We start from the raw sequence: 26,594 nt of genomic DNA, 5'->3' as shown, positions 1-26,594 counted from the left end.
GAAAGTCAGAAAGTCATCCAAATCAGACTGCAAAACTCGCAGAAAGTTCTTGTAATCGTCATAAACAGGTTTCTGATATCCAAAATTGTTTGAGATTCCAGGTGAAAAATACGAGTGGAAAACTAGGGGAACATTTATTGTCCCAACATTTTATTTTATATATGGAGGCTGGTGGGAGGAGCTATAGGAGGACGGGCTCATTGTAATGGCTGGAATGGAATACATGGAGCAGAGTCAAAAGGTGGTTTCCATAGTTTTGTGTTTGATACCGTTTCATTTAATCTACTCCAGCCATTAATGAGCCCTTCCTCCTATAGCTCCTCGCACCAGCCTCCACTGCTTCTGAGGTACAGACCATATTAACACATAATTATACTACCAAGAATACTTATCCTATCCGATAACACTTTACCACAACTTTCATTTATAAGGCATGTGTTATTAACTTGAAAATGTGTTGCTACTTTAACATGTCAACATTTTCACCAACATCAAAGCTGTTTCACTTGTTTTTCAAGCTCTTTGGATAGTATATTTTCATAAGAGTATTCTTATTTGTGCATTTATTTGTTACGTTGGGGGTTTGAATTATAACCTTGCCGAACTATGCCACCTTTTAATATCATAATGCCAGGTCCTCGACGCTAAAGTCAGGGAAGGAACATGGTAATGAACAGGCCCGATATCGTACAAAATCGGTTTTGATCTTTTTCACAAAAGAAAGGATAGACAACTTTTTCTTGCAAACATGAATGAGTCTGGGTAGACAAGCATAGCTTGAGTTGAAATCCCCTATAAATCGCATTATAAAATGCATGGAATGATTTATAATAATGGGAATAAAACAACTCAAGGGGGGTGTGGGGAGAAAAAGCATTCTATGCATCTATAATCACATTTGCATAGTGGCATACAGTTGAGCAGAGTTTTTTTTAATAGAATTTCCACACACAAAAAAATCAGCGAAAAAAAAAAAAAGCAATTATATGTAATTTACATGATAAAAAAGCTTGACTGAAATGAGTGGCTACTCTGACAGTGAAACAGAGCAATAAAAACAACCTGGACTTGAATGCAAACCAATAGCCCAGGCCAATGAACAAACATACAGATTGTACAATATTAAGAGGAATATATACACTGACTGCACCTTCCTAATATGGTTGCACCAGCTTTCACCTTCTGCATGGCACGTACACAATCCACGTCTCAATTGTCTCAAGGCTTAGACATCCTTCTATAAACGGTTTTCTCCACTTAATCTACTCTGGTTGAAGAGGATTTAACAAGTGACATCAATAAGGGATCATAGCTTACACCTGGATTCATCTGGTCAGTCTATTTCATGGAAAGAGCAGGTGTTACTTTGTTTTGTACACATATATATATTTTATTTTTTTATTCCTAAATGTGGATCTAACTTAACGGTTAAAGCTACAAAACATTATGACCCCATCACTGAAAGCTAATACTCTCAGGCACACATATACACACACAAAGGTATGTGGACACCCCTACAAATTTTGTAATTTGGCTATTTTAGCCACACCCGTTGCTGACAGGTGTATACAATCATGCACAGACATGCAATTTATATATATATTTCCAAACATACACACACACACAACCGGTTAAAAGCTTTAGAACACCTACTCAAGGTTTTTCTTTATTTTTTTACATTGTAGAATAATAGTGAAGACTATGAAATAACACACATGGAATCATGTAGTAACCAAAAAAGTTTCAACAAATCCAAATATATTTTATATTTGAGATTCTTCAAAGTAGCCACCCTGGTGCATTCGGAAAGTATTCAGACCCCTTCACTTTTCCCACTTTGTTACTATACAGCCTTATTCTAAAATGGATGAAATGAATGAATCTACACACACTACCCCATAATGACAATGTATTGCTATGGGACTGTCCAGCCCAAACCATGAAAAACAGCTCCAGACCATTATTCCTCCTCCACCAAACTGTACAGTTGGTACTATGCATTAGGGCAGGTAGCGTTCTCCTGGCATCCGCCAAACCCAGATTCATCCATCGGACTGCCAGATTGTGAAGTGTGATTTATCACTCCAGAGAAGGCATTTCCACTGATCCAGAGTCCAAAGGCCGCGAGCTTTACAGCACACCAGCCGATGCTTGGCATTGCGCATGGTGATCTTAGGCTTGTGTGCGTGGCTGTTCGGCAATGGAACCCATTCCATGAAGTTCCCAACGAACAGTTCTTGTGATGACATTGCTTCCAGAGGCAGTTTGGATCTTGGTAGTGAGTGCTGCAACCGAGGACAGACAATTTTTACGAGCTAGGCACTTCATCACTCAGCGGTCCTATTCTGTGAGCTTGTGTGGCCTACCACCTTATGCCTGCGCCATTGTTGCTCCTCGACATTTCGCCTTCAAAATAACAGCACTTACAGCTGACCTGGACAACTCAAGCAGTGCAGAAATTTGACGAACTGACTCGTTTGGCATCCTAAGACGGTGCCACGTTGAAAGTCACTGAGCTCTTCAGTAAGGCCATTCTACTGCCAATGTTTGTCTATGAAGATTGTATGGCTGTGCATGATTGTATACACCTGTCAGCAACGGGTGTGGCTAAAATAGCCAAATCACAAAATTTGTAGGGGTGTCCACATACCTTTGTGTGTGTATATGTGTGCCTGAGAGTATTAGCTTTCAGTGATGGGGTCATAATGTTTTGTAGCTTAAACCGTTAAGTTAGATCCACATTTAGGAACAAAAAAATAAATAACATATTTTGTGACTACAGGAGGTTACTCAGGTAACCCCGGTTCTATGAACAAAGTGCAATTTTATAGTCAGGCGACCCCCGATAGCTTATCTCAAGATAAGCTACTTTGAAAAACATTGCTGTTCCTTCAGAAATAGCTCAAAAGCTGTTTTGTAGCTTCTACAGATTAGTCTTCTATATTTTTTTGTCGCTATTGTATTTAAAAATGTGTTTAAGGCAAACTGACAGCCGCAACCAACCATAGAATTACAATCCATAGATGGCAGTTCCCATTGACAACATGACCACAACGTCCTTTTTTTATGACCTTTATTTAACTAGGCAATTATGAGGTTTCTGTGTTATGCACTATAGCCCATTACCATATATATGATTGAATATGATCTGCTGTTGGCTTGTGTGGATGTATGTATGTGTTATGCAACATAGCTGACTTGAAACATGGTTAAAAGTATCAGGGCCATGGGACTTTCTCATGATGGAAAAATACAGAGAAGCATGAAGACAGGAACTGTTCAATGAGTTGGGAGGGGGGCACATTCAGAGAGGGGTGTTGCGCGAACAAGCGGTCTTTTGTTAGATAACAGGAGCCAGGTGCGAGATAACGGTATGAAGCATGAGAACCTGGATGTTCTTCACAAGCAAGTTACATCTATCAACAGAAGCGCCAAGAGGCGGGGACCCGCCTGAGCACCTGCAATAGTCTGGACAAGTTTAAACCACGCCCAGTCTCTACTGTGATAGGCCAACAGACGGGTTGGAACTGTCTATCACAGTATAAAGAATACTGTTTTACATACGTCTTGTCAGTTCTCTGTTTTGCCCTGCGAGGTGGGACTGAGCCCGTATATACGAAAATTGCATTTACCACTTATTGCTTAGCTAATAAAAAATACATAGTATACAATCGGTGACTCATTGTCATATTTATCCTGATACCAGATTCGAATTGACGCAATTCTAACACAAGTCAGTTAAGAACAAATTCTTATTTACAATTGACCACCTAGGAACAGTGGGTTAACTGCCTTGTTCAGGGGCAGAAGGACAGATTTTTACCTTGTCAGCTCAGGGATTTGATCTAGTAACATTTCGGTTACTGGCCCAACGCTCTGACCACTAGGCTACCTGCCGCCCCATAACAAGCTGTTCTACATTTGCTGCATGTGCTGCAGCCTTCCTGACTGGAAGTGTTTATGATAAAATCCAGCTCTAGATGCTATTAATTCTCTAATTTTTGCTCTCTGGTTTAGTATTTTTAATGAGTCTGTTGGTCTGTTCAGACAGGAGTAATATAATTTAGGGGAAAACATTTGTATTTATACACTGTACATTTTTGTAAAATTATTGACATTTTTCAGGGACAGCTGCAGCACCCCTACTTATGTAGACAAGGAAGAGTGTGGGTATATCCAAAACCCAGGATAGAGGGGTTCAGTGAATGTGGTGTAGAATGTGTGAAGGTGTTTCTGTTTACCAAAGGACACACTATAGAAGGACAAAGTACCAGCTGGCCAGTCAAGATACACACCAACTCTGTGCAAAACAGGACCACGGAAGAATGTGATATTGCCTCCCGCATTGTAAAAGTAATAGTAACCTTCACCAGCGCAGTTCAAACTCCAGGACTTGGTATTTTGTCCAATCCAACTGTCAGACCCCCATCCCATCCGACTCATTCCTTTATAAGTCACTCCAATGTCAGGCTCTCCACAATCCCACATCACCTCCCAGTAATATCGAGATCCAGATAGGCCTTCTCTGCAGAGAACTTGGGGATGCCATTTAAATCTGTCTGGATGGTCTTCGTAATGCTGCTCCTTGTCCACCCGTGTCACCTTCCTGTTCTCCTCAGAGAGTAACAGGTGTGCGTTTGCTGTGTTTGGGTCCATGGAGAGCTGACAGGCATCTGTAGACAATGGGGACACGTGATCATATTCATTATCTCCAGCACCCTACCAGTGTCGACATAAGTGAAACGAGTCATTTTCTATGTTCTGTAGTCAAACTAAGTGAATTACTCTCAATGATGTAATCAGAAGTATATAAAAAAAGGATTTATTTTTTTGCAGTAACACGGAGAGCAGGCAAACACCTACTGGCTGGAAACTTTGCATCGTTTTTGACAATCAGTTTTTTTTTATTACCCCCAATGATCGCGAGAGCTATGTTTTACTACAGGGTTTGAGGTAAATCCAGAACCAGAGTTATTTGAGGTTCTACTGCATGTATAACACTGGTATGGTTAAAGGGGCAATCTGCAGTTGCTACATACATCTTTGGACTTTTAAGTTAGCGATATACACCGAGGACACAAAACATTAAGAACACCTACTCTTTCCACGACAGACTGACCAGGTGAATCCAGCTGAAAGCTATGATCCCTTATTGATGTCACCTGTTAAACCCACTTCAAATCAGTGTAGATGAAGGGGAGGAGACAGATTAAAGAAGGATTTTTAAGCCTTGGGACATGGATTGTGTATGTTGGCCAACTCAATATTAGGAAAGTGTTCCTAATGTTTGGTATACTCAGTGTATATTATATATCCATTGATTCTTGACGAATATAACTAATAAATGACTTGTGAGCTTAGTTCAATGGTCATACCCCATCAGAACCCAAAATATAAGCTTGTTTTACTCCAATGTTTGTGAACAAACACTTTATAGCCTCAAAACATGGTTAAAACTATAACTTTGATCTCATTGATTGTCAGTCCTTGCACCCACGGCTCTATGAGTTTGAAAGTGATTCAATTTCTCCAGCCTCATCCCTCAGCTGTTTACCAAAAACGGTGGTGGGGTTACCACCTTGCTGTCGTTTGAACTGCACATTGCCCCTTCAATTAAGATCTCTTACACTGGTAAGGCATACTGAATGGGATATGAAAAAATAGGTCAATTGTTTGTTCAACGCCGAAAAAACAAAATCGTATATAATGTTATTGTCAGGATTTGGCCAGGGTTGTTCCGGGTTTTGGTCACTAGATGCCCCCATTGTGCTTTTTGACCTTATGTTTTTTCCCTTGTTCCCCATTATTATTTGCACCTGTGCCTCGTTTCCCCTGATTGTATTTAAACCCTTAGTTTCCCTCAGTTCTGTGCTCTGTGTTTGTATGTTAGCACCCAGCCCTAGTGTTCTGTGTATTCTTGTCGATTCCGGTGGATGCTCTTGTGGAATTCTGTTTTTGTTTTTGAGTATCTCTTGAGGCTTTTTTGTGCTATTCCTACCACCTTTTGGATTTGCCATTTTTGTATTGAAGGACTTCTCCTTTTTACTTTATTAAATACACCGTCTTAAGTACTGCTGTGTCTGCCTCATCTTCTGGGTTCTGCTGACTATTTGTGGCTCAGTTGGTTAAGTGACTGTTTCTCACTCCGGAGACCCAGGTTCGTAACCGGGTCCTGACAGTTATTTTGTACGTGGAAGTATGCATTAGTTACTACATCTGTAGTTCTGAAGATGCAGTTGATTACATTACTTACATTTTCTCAGCCCGGATACCAGCCTGCACTCTGCACCGTGATTCACACTGTAGTAAAAACAACAACACAGTGATTACGTAACAAGGAACACACATGCGCACTCGTGATAGAAAAGCTCATCACACTACCAGGTCTTACTGTCTGCAGAATTGTTTTCTTACTTCAGCTTCGTCAGTTTGCATGTGGGATCCCCTTTACCAGCTGAAAGCAGTCCCCCTGCAGAGTCTCCTGGGTGATTGTAGCTCAGGTCCAGCTCTCTCAGGTGGGAGGGGTTTGACCTCAGAGCAGAAGCCAGAGCAGCACAGCCCTCCCCTGTGACTTCACAGCCAGACAGTCTACAGAGGGACAGACACAACAGCTGTCTAGGTTGGTGTAATGATCTACCACGTGGCATCTACAGTATACGTTTGTCCATGACACAAACAAAACCAGACTTTGACAGACAATAATGACAACAGAAATAATTCATAACATTGTTCTTCTTTAAACAGCTGTACGTACCCTAGTGTCTGAAGTCCACAGTTTGGATCCGCCAGGCTATCAGAAAGCAGTGTAACTCCTGAGTCCTGCAGGTCGTTGTCTCTCAGCTCCAGTTGTTTCAGTTGTGAGTTGGGTGCACTCAGGACTGAGGCCAGATATGAACAGCAACCCTCTGTCAGACCACACTGACTTAGGCTGCAGCATGGGTTCACAAGAGTATATTGAGGATGGATTCATGATAATTACAGATAAACACACACACACACACGTTGCATTCGGAATGTACTCAGACCCCTTCCCTTTATCCACATTTTGTTACATTAACAGCCTTATTCTACAATGGATTGAAAAAAAAAATCCTCAATCTACACACAATACCTCATAATGACAAAGCAAAAACTGTTGTTTTTTTCCAGAAAAGTTTGCAAATGTAGCAAAAACATGAACACTTTATTTCCATAAGTATTCAGACCCTTTGCTATGAGAATTGAAATTCAGCTCAGGTGCATCCTGTTTCCATTGATCATCCTTGTGTTGTTTCTATGATTGGAGTCCACCTGTGGTAAATTCAATTAATTGGACATGATTTGGAAAGGCACATACCTGTCTATATAAGGTCCCACAGTTGACAGTGCATATCAGAACAAAAACCAAGCCACAAGGTCGAAGGAATTGTCCGTAGAGCTCAGAGACAGTATTGTGTCAAGGCACAGATCTGGGGAAGGGTACCAAAACATTTCTGCAGCATTGAAGGTCCCCAAGAACACAATGGCCTCCATTATTCTTAAATAGAAGAAGTTTGGAACCACCAAGACTTTTTTAAGAGCTGAGCGGCCAAACTGAGCAATCGGGGGAGAAGGGCCTTGGTCAGGGAGGTGACCAAGAACCCGATGGTCACTCTGACAGAGCGCCAGAGTTCCTCTGTGGAGATGGGAAAACCTTCCAGAGGGACAACCATCTCTCAGCACTTCAGGCCTTTATGGTAGAGTGGCCAGACAGAAGCCACTCCTCAGTAAAAAGCACATGACAGTCCGCTTGGAGTTTGCCAAAAGGTACCTAAAGGATTCTCAGACCATGATAAACAAAATGCTCTGGTCTGATGAAACCAAGAGTGAACTTTTTGGCCTGAATGCCAAGCGTCACGTCTGGAGGAAACCTGGCACAGAGAAGAGAAGAATGGGAGAAACTCTCCAAATACAGGTGTGCCAAGCTTGTAGTGTCATACCAAAGTCTCGAGACTGTAATCGCTGCCAAACGTGCCTCAACAAAGTACTGAGTAAAGGGTCTGAATATTTAGTTTTTTTATTTGTAATACATTTGCAAAAATGTATAAAATCCAGTTTGTGCCTTGTCATTATGGGGTGTTGTGTGTAGATTGATGAGGGGGAAACATCTATTTAATCCATTTTAGAATAAGGCTGTAACATAATAAAATGTGGAAAAAGGGAAAGGGTCTGAATACATCCCGACTGTGTGTGTGTGTGTGTGTGTGTGTGTGTGTGTGTGTGTGTGTGTGTGTGTGTGTGTGTGTATATATATATATCTATATATATAGACAAAAAGAGCAAAAGAAACACACTTGGACTGCATGACATGGCCAGAAAATGTAATTGCGATATAGAATACATCGTTACACTTCTGCAAAAAAATTAAATCACAGAAATGTATGAAGCAGTTTTTTAAAGCAGCATCGTTCTTGTTTGGAGCAATCGGTTGACTGCATTTGAATTAACAGAACAGCATGCAAACATATCTAAAAGTGGGGAGGAGGCTTTATGTGTGTGGGATGCAGCTGCATGATGCGAGAGGGAGAGAGAGACGACAAACAGAGTAAACTATAAAAATGGACGTTACATGCAGCTGTTTCAAAATATTGCGATATGGATATTGCACATGTCAGTATTGCAATTTTGATGTGAATTAGATTAATTGCGCAGCCCTAACTAGTGTTGTCCTGATACCCGAATTTTGGCTTTGATTGAGTGATTCATCAGTTGTAAAAACGTTTTTATTTTTTTCTCTATGGGCAATGTTGGGAGTGGGACCAGAGATTTTCTAATCAGGTCACATGGTTTAAAAAAAAAAAATCTGTAAAAACCTCTGGCCCTAGGGACGATGTCAAACTGCAGCAACCTTGTACTTGTTCATATGAATTATATTTTAAAACTTGACTAACAGGGGTTTCCTTCACACAGACACGGAGACAACCATTGCAGTTGGACAATAGAACTAAGAGGGCCGAGCATTTGCATATGTAATTAAAAAGTAACTCACACAGTCTATGTAATCAGTATTGTGTTTGATTCATTTCAATTAACAATTTTTGGATTGAAAAAGTCAAGGAGGCCTAGCCAGCCCAAGTTTGAATATAGACTAAACCAAATTTGATCTCGTTCACATTTTCTCCTAACACAGATAAATGGGCTATAAACAGGCTATAAACATAACATTCCCACTGCGTTTACCCCGGCCGGAGCGCAAGAAGGGACAGGGAGCTGTAGCCTGCAGCTGAAGAAAAACACATTCCCATATGGGTCAGGTGTAGAATGCTGCAACATTTCTGTGAAGAGTTCTTTCTTGTGTCTGTGATGTGTTATCAAGTTTGCTAAATGAATCCCGGATGACAGTGGAGAGGGGCACACGCTTTGCGCTTTGCTAGAAGACTTGCTTTGTGTCCAGCCTGCAGGACCTGTGATTTCAGTGAACCTGATTGGTCAAGGCACAGAACAGAACGCACAGAATCTGCAGCACTCCGATATGAAGGTCAAACAGGCCTACATTGTCATTCAGATGAAGTCAAAGTTAAGTCACGCATAATAGATGCTCAAGTCGAAGTCCAGTGGCAAATGTTTGCTCGTTTTACCAAGTCAAGTCTCAAGTTGCAAAATTTGCGACTCGAGTAGCATTTGAGTCCAAGTGACGTGATTCGAGTCCACATCTCTGGTGAAGAATAGTTTCAATGACGTGTTAAAATATGCAAGTGTGTTTTCTGAGCAGCATGAATGGGGAGCTAACATGATGCAGCCCAGTGCTGGTTAAGTGGGGAGCTAACATGATGCAGCCCAGTGCTGGCTAAGTGGGGAGCTAACATGATGCAGCCCAGTGCTGGCTAAGTGGGTAGCTAACATGATGCAGCCCAGTGCTGGCTAAGTGGGGAGCTAACATGATGCAGCCCAGTGCTGGCTAAGTGGGGAGCTAACATGATGCAGCCCAGTGCTGGCTAAGTGGGGAGCTAACATGATGCAGCCCAGTGCTGGCTAAGTGGGGAGCTAACATGATGCAGCCCAGTGCAGGTTAAGTGGGTAGCTAACATGATGCAGCCCAGTGCAGGTTAAGTGGGTAGCTAACATGATGCAGACCCAGAGCTGGCTAAGTGGGGAGCTAACATGATGCAGCCCAGCGCTGGCTAAGTGGGGAGCTAACATTATGCAGCCCAGTGCTGGCTAAGTGGGGAGCTAACATGATGCAGACCAGTGCTGGCTAAGTGGGTAGCTAACATGATGCAGCACAGTGCTGGTTAAGTGGCCTGCTAACATGATGCAGCCCAGTGCTGGCTAAGTGGGGAGCTAACATGATGCAGCCCAGTGCAGGTTAAGGGGGTAGCTAACATGATGCAGCCCAGTGCAGGTTAAGTGGGTAGCTAACATGATGCAGCCCAGTGCAGGTTAAGTGGGTAGCTAACATGATGCAGCCCAGTGCAGGTTAAGTGGGTAGCTAACATGATGCAGCCCAGTGCAGGTTAAGTGGGTAGCTAACATGATGCAGACCCAGTGCTGGCTAAGTGGGGAGCTAACATGATGCAGCCCAGTGCTGGCTAAGTGGGGAGCTAACATGATGCAGACCCAGTGCTGGCTAAGTGGGGAGCTAACATGATGTAGCCCAGTGCTGGCTAAGTGGGGGGCTAACATGATGCAGCACAGTGCAGGCTAAGTGGGGAGCTAACATGATGCAGCCCAGTGCAGGTTAAGTGGGTAGCTAACATGATGCAGACCCAGAGCTGGCTAAGTGGGGAGCTAACATGATGCAGCCCAGTGCTGGCTAAGTGGGTAGCTAACATGATGCAGCCCAGTGCAGGTTAAGTGGGTAGCTAACATGATGCAGACCCAGAGCTGGCTAAGTGGGGAGCTAACATGATGCAGCCCAGCGCTGGCTAAGTGGGGAGCTAACATGATGCAGCCCAGTGCTGGCTAAGTGGGGAGCTAACATGATGCAGCCCAGTGCTGGCTAAGTGGGGAGCTAACATGATGCAGCCCAGTGCAGGTTAAGTGGGTAGCTAACATGATGCAGACCCAGAGCTGGCTAAGTGGGGAGCTAACATGATGCAGCCCAGCGCTGGCTAAGTGGGGAGCTAACATGATGCAGCCCAGTGCTGGCTAAGTGGGGAGCTAACATGATGCAGCACAGTGCAGGCTAAGTGGGTAGCTAACATGATGCAGCCCAGTGCAGGTTAAGTGGGTAGCTAACATGATGCAGACCCAGAGCTGGCTAAGTGGGGAGCTAACATGATGCAGCCCAGCGCTGGCTAAGTGGGGAGCTAACATGATGCAGCCCAGTGCTGGCTAAGTGGGGAGCTAACATGATGCAGCCCAGTGCAGGTTAAGTGGGTAGCTAACATGATGCAGCCCAGTGCATGTTAAGTGGGTAGCTAACATGATGCAGACCCAGAGCTGGCTAAGTGGGGAGCTAACATGATGCAGCCCAGCGCTGGCTAAGTGGGGAGCTAACATTATGCAGCCCAGTGCTGGCTAAGTGGGGAGCTAACATGATGCAGACCAGTGCTGGCTAAGTGGGTAGCTAACATGATGCAGCACAGTGCTGGTTAAGTGGCCTGCTAACATGATGCAGCCCAGTGCTGGCTAAGTGGGGAGCTAACATGATGCAGCCCAGTGCAGGTTAAGGGGTAGCTAACATGATGCAGCCCAGTGCAGGTTAAGTGGGTAGCTAACATGATGCAGCCCAGTGCAGGTTAAGTGGGTAGCTAACATGATGCAGCCCAGTGCAGGTTAAGTGGGTAGCTAACATGATGCAGCCCAGTGCAGGTTAAGTGGGTAGCTAACATGATGCAGACCCAGTGCTGGCTAAGTGGGGAGCTAACATGATGCAGCCCAGTGCTGGCTAAGTGGGGAGCTAACATGATGCAGACCCAGTGCTGGCTAAGTGGGGAGCTAACATGATGTAGCCCAGTGCTGGCTAAGTGGGAGGCTAACATGATGCAGCACAGTGCAGGCTAAGTGGGGAGCTAACTTGATGCAGCCCAGTGCACGTTATGGGGAGCTAACATGATGCAGCCCAGTGCTGGCTAAGTGGGGAGCTAACATGATGCAGCCCAGTGCTGGCTAAGTGGGGAGCTAACATAATGCAGCACAGTGCTGGCTAAGTGGGGAGCCAACTTGATGCAGCCCAGTGCTGGCTAAGTGGGGAGCCAACATGATGCAGCACAGTGCAGGCTAAGTGGGGAGCTAACATGATGCAGCCCAGTTCACGCTAAGTGGGGAGCAAACATGATGCAGCACTGTGCAGGCTAAGTGGGGTGCTAACATGATGCAGCACAGTGCAGGCTAAGTGGGGTGCTAACATGATGCAGCACAGTACAGGTTAAGTGGGGTGCTAACATGATGCAGCACAGTACAGGCTAAGTGGGGTGCTAACATGATGCAGCACAGTACAGGTGGGGTGCTAACATGATGCAGCACAGTGCTGGCTAAGTGGGGTGCTAACATGATGCAGCCCAGTGCTGGCTAAGTGGGGTGCTAACATGATGCAGCACAGTACAGGTTAAGTGGGGTGCTAACATGATGCAGCACAGTGCAGGCTAAGTGGGGTGCTAACATGATGCAGCACAGTGCAGGTTAAGTGGGGTGCTAACATGATGCAGCACAGTACAGGCTAAGTGGGGTGCTAACATGATGCAGCCCAGTGCTGGCTAAGTGGGGTGCTAACATGATGCAGCACAGTGCAGGTTAAGTGGGGTGCTAACATGATGCAGCACAGTACAGGCTAAGTGGGGTGCTAACATGATGCAGCACAGTGCAGGCTAAGTGGGGTGCTAACATGATGCAGCACAGTGCAGGCTAAGTGGGGTGCTAACATGATGCAGCACAGTACAGGCTAAGTGGGGTGCTAACATGATGCAGCCCAGTGCTGGCTAAGTGGGGTGCTAACATGATGCAGCACAGTGCAGGCTAAGTGGGGTGCTAACATGATGGGTGCAGGCTAACATGATGCAGCACAGTGCAGGCTAAGTGGGGTGCTAACATGATGCAGCACAGTGCAGGCTAAGTGGGGTGCTAACATGATGCAGCACAGTGCAGGCTAAGTGGGGTGCTAACATGATGCAGCACAGTGCAGGCTAAGTGGGGTGCTAACATGATGCAGCACAGTGCAGGCTAAGTGGGGTGCTAACATGATGCAGCACAGTGCAGGCTAAGTGGGGTGCTAACATGATGCAGCACAGTGCAGGTTAAGTGGGGGGCTAACATGATGCAGCACAGTGCAGGCTAAGTGGGGTGCTAACATGATGCAGCCCAGTGCAGGCTAAGTGGGGTGCTAACATGATGCAGCACAGTGCAGGCTAAGTGGGGTGCTAACATGATGCAGCACAGTGCAGGCTAAGTGGGGCAGGCCGGAGGAAAGTAAGAACATAACCATTTTTCATGTTAAGTATTGAAAAAGCACCTACGTTTGGTAAACTGTGCAACACTAGCCCTAACACACACACACACACACACACACACTTACCCTAGTTTCTGTAGTTTACAGTTTGGATCCACCAGACCGTCAGAAAGCAGTGTAACTCCTGAGTCCTGCAGGTCGTTGTCTCTCAGCTCCAGTTGTTTCAGTTGTGAGTTGGGTGCACTCAGGACTGAGGCCAGATCTGAACAGCAACCCTCTGTCAGACCACACTGACTTAGGCTGGAGGGAGTAGAGGAACATTGTATAGCTAACACGATCTTACTCACACACACACGCACACACAATAGTACATGAACATAAACAAACATGTGCATGCAGCGCGCACACACACACGTACCCTAGTGTCTGCAGTTTGCAGTTTGGATCCTTCAGTCCAGCACACAGCAGTGTAACTCCCGAGTCCTGCAGGTTGTTGTATCTCAGCTCCAGTTGTTTCAGTTGTGAGTTGGGTGCACTCAAGACTGAGGCCAGATATGAACAGCAACCCTTTGTCAGACCACATGGACCTAGACTGTAGTGGAAAGGAGGACACACTTGAACATTACGCACGCACGCACGCACACACACACACACACACACACACACACACACACACACACACACACACACACACACACACACACACAGGATGCTCACATAAGTGTCTGTATGTTGTGGAGTGGACTGAATAGCAGCTTCACTCCTCTGTCTCCCAGGTCATTGTAGCTGAGGTCTAGCTCTGTCAGGGGGCAGTTTGGTGTCCGCAGGGCTGAGGCCAAAGTCCAACAGGATGGATATGTGAGGTCACAGCCAGCCAGTCTAAAGAGATGTATTACACTTTTAGATATTCAAAACCTTAATAATAATAATAATATGACATGCATAAACACAATGAAAAATGAGTCTCTTACTTCAAACAAATGCAATGTGTAGAGTAGCTCAGATGATGGTCAATCAACACCTATATTTTCTGAGTTTAATGTCGGGTGTCCGGCATCTCATTATACAACACAACTTACGATGCTTTCTTGCAGGTTTTCACTACCGGCAGCAACCTCAGACGACCTTCCACTGATGTGTTATATGTCTTCAGGTCAAACTCATCCAGCACCCCCTCTGACATCAGTAACACAAAGGCCAAGGCTGAACATTGGTGAGGTTGTAGCTTTGTTTCTGAAAGAGTTCCTGATCGCAGGGAGGTCTGGATCTCTTCAACTACAGAGTTATCCCCAAGTTCATTCAGACAGTGGAACAAGTTGATGATCCTTTCTGGTGAGGATTCCATCTTAATCTTGTCTGAAAGGTACTTGAATGTTTCCTCAATGCTCGGTGTTTGACCTCCTCTCCTTGTCAGAAGGCCTTTTAAGAGATTCTGATTGGACTCCAGTGAGAGGCCCAGAAGAAATCGAAGGAACAGGTCCAGGTGTCCATTCTTACTCTGCAAGGCTTTGTCCACTGCACTCATGTGTAAGTCAGACAACTTGTCACACTTGAATGATTCATCAAACACATTTTCAGACTTCCCCAGCCATGACTCTAAAGCATATACTGCTGCCAGAAACTCTTGAATGCTCAGATGCACAAAGCTGAAGACCTTGTCTTCGTATAGCCCACATTTGTCTTTAAACATTTCTGTACACAAGGCTGAGTACTCTGATGCCTCTGTGACATCGACGCCACACTCTGTCAGGTCTTCCTCATAGAAGATAAGGTTACCCTTCTGCAACTGTTGGAAAGCCAGCTTTCCTAGTTTCAGGATCATGCCTTTGTCTGACTGAGACAGTTTCTTAGGGTTTTTCTCTGTGGCTTTGTTGTACTTTTTGTTTTTCACACTGGTTTGGATGAGCAGGAAGTGGGTGTTCATCTGTGTCAGAGATTTGGGGACTTCGACATTCTTTGTTTCTTTTAGCATTGTTTCAAGGACAGTGGCTGATATCCAACAGAAGACTGGCATGTGGCACATGATGTAGAGGCTTTTTGATGTCTTCATCTGTGTGATGATTCTGCCGGCCAGGTCCTCATCACCGATTATCTTCCTGAAGTACTCCTCCTTCTGCGGGTCACTGAAACCTTTTACTTCGGTCACCTGGTGAACACACTCAAAGGGTATCTGATTGGCTGCTGCTGGTCGTGTGGTTATCCAGAGATGAGAAGAGGGAAGCAGATTCCCTTTGATGAGGTTTGTCAGCAGCACATCCACTGAGGTTGGCTCTGTGATGTCATACAGGTCCTCATTGTTCTGGAAATTTAGAGGATGTCGACACTCATCCAGACCGTCAAAAATGAAAAGAGTTTTGATTTCACCACACTGAATGCTGTCAATATCTTTTAGATCTGGGCAGTAGTATTGCAGAAGTTGCATCAGACTATATTGACCCTTTTTCAGGTTAAGATCACGGAAAGGAAGAGGAAATATGAAATGAATATCTTGATTTGCTTTTCCCTCTGCCCAGTCAAGGATGAACTTCTGCACAGAAACTGTTTTTCCAATGCCAGCGATTCCTTTGGTCAGCACAGTCCTGATAGGTTTTCTTTGTCCAGGTAACCTTTTGAAGATGTTGTTGCATTTGATTGCGGTCTTTTGTGTGGTTTGTTCCTTAGAAACCGCCTCGATATGTCTCACCTCATGTTCATTATTGACCTCTCCACTTCCACCTTCTGTGATGTAGAGCTCTGTGTATATATCATTTAAGAGAGTTTGCTTTCCATGGTGTCCAATTCCTTGAAATATTTGTTGAAACTTCTGCCCCAGTTTAGTTTTAATTTCTCTGGCTTTCCAAAGAGTTTTATCTAGGAAAAGAATATGATTGATATTAGTTACCACAAAACAAGAAGATACAGTAGTTCAAAAGTGAAACTAGATTATCAAGACACTGCTCATTAGAAGTGATTTCGATAAATGGAGGTTGAAGTGTAAGAGATGGTGGTTGTAACCCCCTTTGATCCTTTGTCTGAAATGCAGTCTTACTTCTTATGTCTAGAAAGTTCAGTGTGATCTTCAAGGCACCCTCTGTTCCAAAACTCTCCAGCATCTTCTCAACCAAATCTCGGACATCTTCATTGTCCAGCTGGGTCTCAAAGCACTCTGGGTAACAATGGATCAGATGATTTTTGAAGAGATTCAAATCACTCATGTTTTTCAGTGACTGACCAAGTAGAGATGAAGTGTCCAACAACATGGGGTTCTACGAAAAAGGCAGAAGAAAGCAATCTGGTGAAAAAGCTGTCAATATATAAACAAGACTGCAAGATAAGAGAAAGATTTAAAAGTTGTTCAGCCTACAAGGCTAGATCCCACTGGGCACAGACGTCAGTTCTACGTCTAGTTTTGATTTACATTAGGTTGAGTGGTCAACTAACGTGAATTTTACAAAACACCTCAACATGTCATTGGACTGAGGTTAAAATTTGGGTGAAAAAAAAGCCGAAATGCTACGTTGATGACTTTTCAAATCCAGTCAGTTTTCCATGTTGTCTCAACGTCGTCACATTTCTTTTTGGGGTGTTCAAATGACATGGAAACAACGTTGATTCAACATTTTTTCCCAGTGGAATGGTTATTCAATGTTGTGTTCCTCTAGTAAGAATTAGATACAGAACATCATTTCTTACCTCTATGTAGCATTTTCTGTGGCCTCTGTGGTCCTCCACGGCACATACATTACAGACGAGTATCTGGTCGGTCTTACAGAAGACTTTCAGAGCTTTGTGGTGCAGCTGGCAGAGTTTCTGCTCCAGGTTTCCTGTCACCTCCACCAGGGTGTGTTTTCGCAGTGCTGCTACTATGTAATGCTGCCTTATGTGGCTCTCACAATAGGAGGCAGTGCAGATCAGACAGGACCTCACAGCTTTGAGCTTTTTCTCAGTGCAGAGATCACAGGCCACATCTCCAGGTCCAGCGTAGTGGTGACTTGACTCGGAGTGTTGATGTTGGAGAGGTTTTTGTGAGACCAAGACATTTATGCACTGCTTGCAGTAACTGTGTCCACAGGGAATGGATACTTGATCCTTTGGCCCTCTTTCACACAGGGCACACAGGTCTATTGTTAGCCCACTAAAGAGATGAGGAAGGAAGAACAGTTTATATGTCTTTCTCAACCTGCTTGTTCAATGCAAATGAATCACAAGGCATAAATGAGCCATACGTTGAGTGTTATTGCAATGCATTGTCATATTCACTTTATTTGTGTCCTGACAAGTCATGAGATGCATGTTGATGTTTACCTCTCAAAAATAGTGTTTTTATTAGGCATTTCTTACGACCATACAGTGAGTTGCAATAAACAAGCTTCATCAATTACCCATCCTCTACCCAAGCTTCATCAATTACCCATCCTCTACCCAAGCTTCATCAATTACCCATCCTCTACCCAAGCTTCATCAATTACCCATTGTCTACCCAAGCTTCATCAATTACCCATCCTCTACCCAAGCTTCATCAATTACCCATCCTCTACCCAAGCTTCATCAATTACCCATCGTCTACCCAAGCTTCATCAATTACCCATCGTCTACCCAAGCTTCATCAATTACCCATCCTCTACCCAAGCTTCATCAATTACCCATCCTCTACCCAAGCTTCATCAGTTACCCATCCTCTACCCAAGCTTCATCAATTACCCATCCTCTACCCAAGCTTCATCAATTACCCATCCTCTACCCAAGCTTCATCAATTACCCATCGTCTACCCAAGCTTCATCAATTACCCATCGTCTACCCAAGCTTCATCAATTACCCATCCTCTACCCAAGCGTCATCAATTACCCATCCTCTACCCAAGCTTCATCAATTACCCATCGTCTACCCAAGCTTCATCAATTACCCATCCTCTACCCAAGCTTCATCAATTACCCATCCTCTACCCAAGCTTCATCAATTACCCATCCTCTACCCAAGCTTCATCAATTACCCATCCTCTACCCAAGCTTCATCAATTACCCATCCTCTACCCAAGCTTCATCAATTACCCATCCTCTACCCAAGCTTCATCAATTACCCATCCTCTACCCAAGCTTCATCAATTACCCATCCTCTACCCAAGCTTCATCAATTACCCATCCTCTACCCAAGCTTCATCAATTACCCATCCTCTACCCAAGCTTCATCAATTACCCATCATCTACCCAAGCTTCATCAATTACCCATCGTCTACCCAAGCTTCATCAATTACCCATCCTCTACCCAAGCTTCACCAATTACCCATCCTCTACCCAAGCTTCATCAATTACCCATCCTCTACCCAAGCTTCATCAGTTACCCATCCTCTATCCAAGCTTCATCAATTACCCATCCTCTACCCAAGCTTCATCAATTACCCATCCTCTACCCAAGCTTCATCAATTACCCATCGTCTACCAAAGCTTCATCAATTACCCATCGTCTACCCAAGCTTCATCAATTACCCATCGTCTACCCAAGCTTCATCAATTACCCATCCTCTACCCAAGCTTCATCAATTACCCATCCTCTACCCAAGCTTCATCAATTACCCATCCTCTACCCAAGCTTCATCAGTTACCCATCCTCTATCCAAGCTTCATCAATTACCCATCCTCTACCCAAGCTTCATCAATTACCCATCGTCTACCCAAGCTTCATCAATTACCCATCGTCTACCCAAGCTTCATCAATTACCCATCCTCTACCCAAGCATCATCAATTACCCATCCTCTACCCAAGCTTCATCAATTACCCATCGTCTACCCAAGCTTCATCAATTACCCATCCTCTACCCAAGCTTCATCAATTACCCATCCTCTACCCAAGCTTCATCAATTACCCATCCTCTACCCAAGCTTCATCAATTACCCATCGTCTACCCAAGCTTCATCAATTACCCATCCTCTACCCAAGCTTCATCAATTACCCATCCTCTACCCAAGCTTCATCAATTACCCATCCTCTACCCAAGCTTCATCAATTACCCATCCTCTACCCAAGCTTCATCAATTACCCATCCTCTACCCAAGCTTCATCAATTACCCATCCTCTACCCAAGCTTCATCAATTACCCATCATCTACCCAAGCTTCATCAATTACCCATCGTCTACCCAAGCTTCATCAATTACCCATCCTCTACCCAAGCTTCACCAATTACCCATCCTCTACCCAAGCTTCATCAATTACCCATCCTCTACCCAATCTTCATCAATTACCCATCCTCTACCCAAGCTTCATCAATTACCCATCATCTACCCAAGCTTCATCAATTACCCATCGTCTACCCAAGCTTCATCAATTACCCATCCTCTACCCAAGCTTCATCAATTACCCATCCTCTACCCAAGCTTCATCAATTACCCATCCTCTACCCAAGCTTCATCAATTACCCATCCTCTACCCAAGCTTCATCAATTACCCATCCTCTACCCAAGCTTCATCAATTACCCATCCTCTACCCAAGCTTCATCAATTACCCATCCTCTACCCAAGCTTCATCAATTACCCATCCTCTACCCAAGCTTCATCAATTACACATCCTCTACCCAAGCTTCATCAATTACCCATCCTCTACCCAAGCTTCATCAATTACACATCGTCTACCCAAGTGTAGCTTATATCTTGTCATACCCTTTGTCAGCGGTTTGTGTTTCCTGGTTGAAAGTAGGTGGAAGAAACATTGAGTGGTCACTCCTCATTGATAACAGGCTGGGTGTAGGTGACTCTGCTCGGTGATGCTGGACACTAAACAAAACAGGGAAACAGATCACCTCAACAACTATGTTTCAACAGTTGCATAATTGTAACTCAGAATGTATACATCTTTTGGACATTGGAGCAATCTTGAGGGAATCCTATTTTAGTCAGAAAAGGATGTTCATATGATAGGTATGTAAGCTATACAAAACCTTGCAGAGAGCATATCCAACTGACAACCTCTTAGTTAAATACCCATCGTCTACCCAAGCTTCATCAATTACCCATCCTCTACCCAAGCTTCATCAATTACCTATCCTCTACCCAAGCTTCATCAATTACCCATCCTCTACCCAAGCTTCATCAATTACCCATCCTCTACCCAAGCTTCATCAATTACCCATCCTCTACCCAAGCTTCATCAATTACCCATCCTCTACCCAAGCTTCATCAATTACCCATCCTCTACCCAAGCTTCATCAATTACCCATCCTCTACCCAAGCTTCATCAATTACCCATCCTCTACCCAAGCTTCATCAATTACACATCGTCTACCCAAGTGTAGCTTATATCTTATCATACCCTTTGTCAGCGGTTTGTGTTTCCTGGTTGAAAGTAGGTGGAAGAAACATTGAGTGGTCACTCCTCATTGATAACAGGCTGGGTGTAGGTGACTCTGCTCGGTGATGCTGGACACTAAACAAAACAGGGAAACAGATCACCTCAACAACTATGTTTCAACAGTTGCATAACTGTAACTCAGAATGTATACATCTTTTGGACATTGGAGCAATCTTGAGGGAATCCTATTTTAGTCAGAAAAGGATGTTCATATGATAGGTATGTAAGCTATACAAAACCTTGCAGAGAGCATATCCAACTGACAACCTCTTAGTTAAATACCCATCGTCTACCCAAGCTTCATCAATTACCCATCCTCTACCCAAGCTTCATCAATTACCTATCCTCTACCCAAGCTTCATCAATTACCCATCCTCTACCCAAGCTTCATCAATTACCCATCCTCTACCCAAGCTTCATCAATTACCCATCCTCTACCCAAGCTTCATCAATTACCCATCCTCTACCCAAGCTTCATCAATTACCCATCCTCTACCCAAGCTTCATCAATTACCCATCCTCTACCCAAGCTTCATCAATTACACATCGTCTACCCAAGTGTAGCTTATATCTTATCATACCCTTTGTCAGCGGTTTGTGTTTCCTGGTTGAAAGTAGGTGGAAGAAACATTGAGTGGTCACTCCTCATTGATAACAGGCTGGGTGTAGGTGACTCTGCTCGGTGATGCTGGACACTAAACAAAACAGGGAAACAGATCACCTCAACAACTATGTTTCAACAGTTGCATAACTGTAACTCAGAATGTATACATCTTTTGGACATTGGAGCAATCTTGAGGGAATCCTATTTTAGTCAGAAAAGGATGTTCATATGATAGGTATGTAAGCTATACAAAACCTTGCAGAGAGCATATCCAACTGACAACCTCTTAGTTAAATAATATAAACTATTGGAACAAGACTTAAAAATAACTGATATTGGCACAAAATGGAGGGAATGTTGGAACACAATATACGAAATGAGTTAATGAAAATGTACACTTAATCCTGCAAAAATTAACATGTGGAATATATCAGACACATTTCACAAATTCTATAGGCAGCTCAGCGATTCGATCTTGCAACCTTTCGGTTACTAATCCAACGCTCTAACCACTAGGCTACTTGCCGTCCCAAAATATGAGGGTGCAGTGAGCTACCCGATGGGTTGGAGGATACTCTTCTCGTCAATCATCTTGAAAAAACGTATACTTATATACGTATACTTATTTTCCGTATACAATGGAAAAATCACATGCTTCATTATCTAAATATTGAAAGGGTGTGGGTGACGGAGAGAAACAAAATGGTGCAATTTGAGGACTTGTGGCGGACAGTAATGCAGGTATTGAAGATAGGGGTGAGAACAGGTGGGTCTGAGCAGGTGTGAAGTCATTGATGTTTGTGTGCGTCTGTATGTTGTCTTTGTACGTGTAAGTATGTACGTTTTTTTTTTAATTACATAAAAGAAAATGTATATTTCAGAATGAACGTTTTACCTCTCAGAAATGATGTCTTGAGGGAGGCTCATTTTAGAGGCAGCGGTCTCCTCCTCTCTCTCCCCAGAGAGACTCATTTTAGAGGCAGTGGGTCACACCTACAGACTGAACAGATCAACGGGAAATACACTTATCAACCAACAATGAACAACAGTGCTTTCCATAAGCGCCGGCTGTTGGCCATACAGCCGATTAAGTTCTTTGCGATGGAAGTTTGTTGTTGGTGGTGTATATCAATGCTAAACAGCATCAAAAAGGTGCTCAAACTCAAGCAGGTATGTAAACGTGTGGTTGACAGTAGCATGCCGGATAAAACCGGACGGCAGTGAGCCAATGGAGTTCCAGAAATAGTTAACATTAAATAAATAAAGGACCACTTGAAGGGAATGCTCTCTTAATGAAGCAAAGCACCTCCAGATGACATAAGATGGGAAGAAGGTGGATAGCCTGTCAGTGCGACTAAACATTGAGGGTCTGGTACTGCCAGGAAAAGTTAGGATTGGGCATATGAGTTACTATGTGCGAGCTTATGTTCAGAAACCACTGCGTTGCTATAATTGTGAAAGGTTTGGTCACGGTGTGCACAGGCAAGAGGAGTGGTGTGGGGGAGAACATGCATATGAGGAATGTGGAGATGGGCTCCAGTTAAAGTGCTGTAACTTTGGGGGAGCCCATAGTGTGGCATATCAGAGTTGTGCAGTGATGAAAAGACAGGTGGAAGTGCAGCAGGTGAGAAGTGAGTGTAACATCTCGTATGCAGAAGCAGTGAACGTAGTTCAGACAGAGACGAGCTGGGTACCTAGAACAGGTATTCCGGTCAACTGTCAGTGCTGTTATTGTGAAGTGGAAACACCTAGGGGCAACGAGCTCAGCCGCGAAGTAGCAGGCCCCACAAGCGGGACCGAACGGGACCGCCGAGTGCAGAACGGGGCCGCTGAGTGCTGAAGCATGTAAAAATCATCTGTCCTCGGTTGCAACACTCACTACCGAGTTCCAAACTGCCTCTGGAAGCAAGGTCAGCACAAGAAGTATTAGTCGGGAGCTTGATGAAATGGGTTTCCATGGCAGAGCAGCCGCACACAAGTCTAAGATCACCATGAGCAATACCAAGCGTCAGCTGGAGTGGTGTAAAGCTCACCGCCATTGGACTCTGGAGCACTGGAAACGCCTTCTCTGGAGTGATGACTCACACTTCACCATCTGGCAGTCCGATAGACTAATCGGGGTTTGGCGGATGCCAGGAGAACGCTACCTTACGGAGTGCATAGTGCCAACTGTAAAGTTTGGTGGATGAGGAATAATGGTCTGGGGCTGTTTTTCATGGTTTGGGCTAGGCCCCTTAATTCAAGTGAAGGGACATCATTACGCTAGAGCATACAATGACATTCTAGACGATTCTGTGCTTCCAACTTTTTGGCAACAGTTTGGGGAAGGCCCTTTCCTGTTTCAGGATGACAATGCCCCTGTGCACAAAGTGAGGTCCTTACAGAAATGGTTTGTCAAGATCGGTGTGGAAGAACTTGACAGGCCTGCACAGAGCCCTGTCCTCAACCCCATCGAACACCTTTGGGATGAATTGGAACGCCGACTGCGAACCAGGTAAAATTGCCCCACATCAGTGCCCGACCTCACTAATGCTCTTGTGGCTGAATGGAAGCAATTCCCCGCAGCAATGTTCCAACTAATGGAAAGCCTTCTCAGAAGAATGGAGGCTGTTATAGCAGCAAAAGGGGGGGGACCAACTCCATATTAAGGCCCATGATTTTGGGATGAGATGTTCGAAAAGCAGGTGTCCACACACTTTTGGTCATGTAGTGTACCTCAGCCCAGACCTACAATGACACTGTCAGTGGGAATTAATTTAACATCCCTCGACTCTTGCTGTGTCAGTAGACATCCCCCAAACCCCCGTGACTCTTGGAAAATGAGTGTACAACTGGTAAATAGTCGCTGATATTTCAGTCAGATGTCTAGCTAGCTAGTTACCTCAGGACTCTGGCTATTAGCCAGGTAGCTAGCTATAACTAGGTGGCTAGAAGGATGACATTAGCAGCTAACGTTGAACAGAGCCTGACCTCAGCAGGAGCAGTTGACTGGAATTAAGCTAGCTATAATCAAAAGATGGGCTACTATAAGTTCTCATAACAAAATACCTTTTCTTTATAGAGACTAGTGAGACAGACGGTGGTGAATCAGGCTGCAATGGAGGAGGCAAATAGATACACAGAGAGAGGAAGCATTGAAGCAAGCAGGGAGAGAGGTTAGTAGTATAGTGGGTACAGTGGTTCCCAAACCTAGGGTCCAGGACCCACATGGGTTCCCCTAAAATGAAAATAGGGTCCCCTGAGAGAGTCTTTAATCTTATCAAGCACAGTAATAACTTGTTTCTCTTCAAATCAGTACAGAATATAACATTTTAGATTCAACTAGGGGACTTTTACACTGTCAGAATTCAATTGCATGTCATTATCTGTTGGGACAGCCTGTGGGACCTAAAATTGAGTGAAATACAGTATAAAGACAATTTAATATTATGTACACTGAACAAAAATATAAATGCAACATGCAAAAATGTCAGAGATTTTACTGAGTTACAATTCATATAAGGAAATCAGTCAACATCAGTCGTGACTTATCACTCACGTACATAGTAAATAAGTAGTGAAACACGTATTATAAAGTACAACTTGTAAGGTAGTGATCTATAAGTACCAATCCACAAATGTAAATCACTATCCACAAATGCAATTCACTATCCACAAACAAACACCGTTTGATTTGTATTTGTAAATCGATATATTGCATTAGAATTGTTTTATAACTGCAGATATGCAGGTCATTTCCAAGGGCCGTAAGTAAAATGACTTCCATAAAGATTTGCACATAGGAGAGATATGCGGATTGGTGATTTACATTTGTGGATTGGTACTTATTCGTACAGATCATGATACACGAATACAAAAAGCATGCTGTCAGTTCACAATACATTTGGCATGATATTGATCCCATACCTGCGCGCTCTTGCTGAATGCAGATGATATTCCCCTGAAACTGGACAATGTGTACGGCGCGCATGTGAATATATTTCACGTGTTTTGCGATTGTGTAGGCTACTTTGTGCACGATTTCACTATTGTACTACATAATTAATCATTCATATACCTCCACTAAACGACTTTGATATACATCAGTGGGGATTAAGAAATGAGTATACGCAATGCCCACTGAAAAAAGTAGGTATAAGGCGTATACCTGCGCATAGCATCCACTACACCACTGTCCCCTTGTGTTTTACAAAAGGTGCACTCTCCGACATCACTGGCTGAGACCCAGTACGACTGTGTCCGACAACGAGACAAGACCGAGACACGCAAATTGTCGTCTCGAGACCGATTACTACAACATTGTCTGCAACATACATATAGCTGAAAAGCAAAACTATTTTAATGAATGCAAACCTATAGGCCACAACAAGGCCAGACACTCTAAAAATCAGCTAAAAGTACAATATATTGGTCTACCACCACAGTAGGCTATGGCAATTATTTAACAACCATACACACCATTAAATCAAATTTAAAAAACAACAACACTAACCTTAGAAGCCAACACCCAGCAAAATGTCCTCAGCCTGGTAGCTTAGCAGTCAGATCCGCTGTGTCATTCAAAAGATTTACTTTCGATTTCAACAAAAAAGTATTTGTTGCAGAAACCCGAACCCGATTACACTACAATCAACCGATTAAAAGGTGGAAATCATCATTCAAATCACATTATTCAAGTGGTGAATATGCTACGCGTTACCTTTGAATTATGATTCAGGACCATACATTACCGTACTTACTGTAGTTATTGTAGTTCTTCTGTTATATTAGCGATCGCACAATTTAATTTGCATTCTGCCACCTACTGTGCGGGATGCAAACAATATTCCCAAAAAAGGAACAAAACACCAAAACAACTAACAAACTATCAAATAATAATAATAAACTAAATCAAACAACTTTTATGTAAAAAAATAAAACAGATCTGATCCCTAAACATGCTCAATGGGAACGTGGGAGGACGGGACTTCGAGCACCAGTACCCATTGCAAGTAGGGTTGCAAACGGTGTTGCCAACTCCTCAGCATGGAAAGTAGCTATTTAAAAAAAATATATATATTTTTATTTATTATTCATAATACAAAAATCAACTTACACTGCTACATCAAACATGTCTAGCAAACCAAACACAGGTATTAACAATGCTCAAACATACAACAAATATAAATAAAATACAAAAAAGAAACAATTTAAGTGCAATTATACTCACTCTGAAAATAACTTATTATCAAATCAAATTTATTTATATAGCCCTTCGTACATCAGCTGATATCTCAAATTGCTGTACAGAAACCCAGCCAAAAACCCCAAACAGCCAGCAATGCA

At 43.6% G+C, this 26,594-nt stretch overlaps 1 protein-coding gene across 3 annotated transcripts; it reads right to left on the bottom strand.

The window, feature by feature from the left end:
• Positions 1-1,503: 1,503 nt before the first annotated feature.
• Positions 1,504-26,258, bottom strand: LOC135506791 (NACHT, LRR and PYD domains-containing protein 3-like). 3 transcript variants are annotated; one of them, XM_064926169.1, is made up of 16 exons: positions 26,009-26,258; positions 25,762-25,819; positions 22,165-22,269; positions 21,247-21,360; positions 20,627-20,740; positions 19,978-20,091; positions 17,018-17,459; positions 16,374-16,590; positions 14,425-16,195; positions 14,063-14,224; positions 13,764-13,937; positions 13,472-13,645; positions 6,755-6,928; positions 6,415-6,588; positions 6,254-6,300; positions 1,504-4,673 (listed from the first exon to the last, which is right to left on the bottom strand). In XM_064926169.1, the coding sequence occupies exons 3-16, from the start codon at positions 22,239-22,241 to the stop codon at positions 4,147-4,149; spliced, it is 4,281 nt and encodes a 1,426-aa protein (XP_064782241.1). In that variant the 5' UTR covers positions 22,242-22,269; positions 25,762-25,819; positions 26,009-26,258; the 3' UTR covers positions 1,504-4,146. The 3 variants fall into 3 exon arrangements, with proteins under 3 accessions (XP_064782241.1, XP_064782242.1, XP_064782240.1); XM_064926170.1 differs by lacking the exon at positions 25,762-25,819; XM_064926168.1 differs by lacking the exon at positions 26,009-26,258 and having other exon boundaries at positions 25,762-26,000.
• Between the last annotated feature and the right edge of the window lie 336 nt (positions 26,259-26,594).

This window comes from Oncorhynchus masou, chromosome 20 (assembly GCF_036934945.1).
Source record: "Oncorhynchus masou masou isolate Uvic2021 chromosome 20, UVic_Omas_1.1, whole genome shotgun sequence".
Classification (NCBI taxonomy): Eukaryota; Metazoa; Chordata; class Actinopteri; order Salmoniformes; family Salmonidae; genus Oncorhynchus; species Oncorhynchus masou.
The sequence above is the reverse complement of the archived record's forward strand: the minus strand, read 5'-3'. Positions and strand labels throughout refer to the sequence as shown.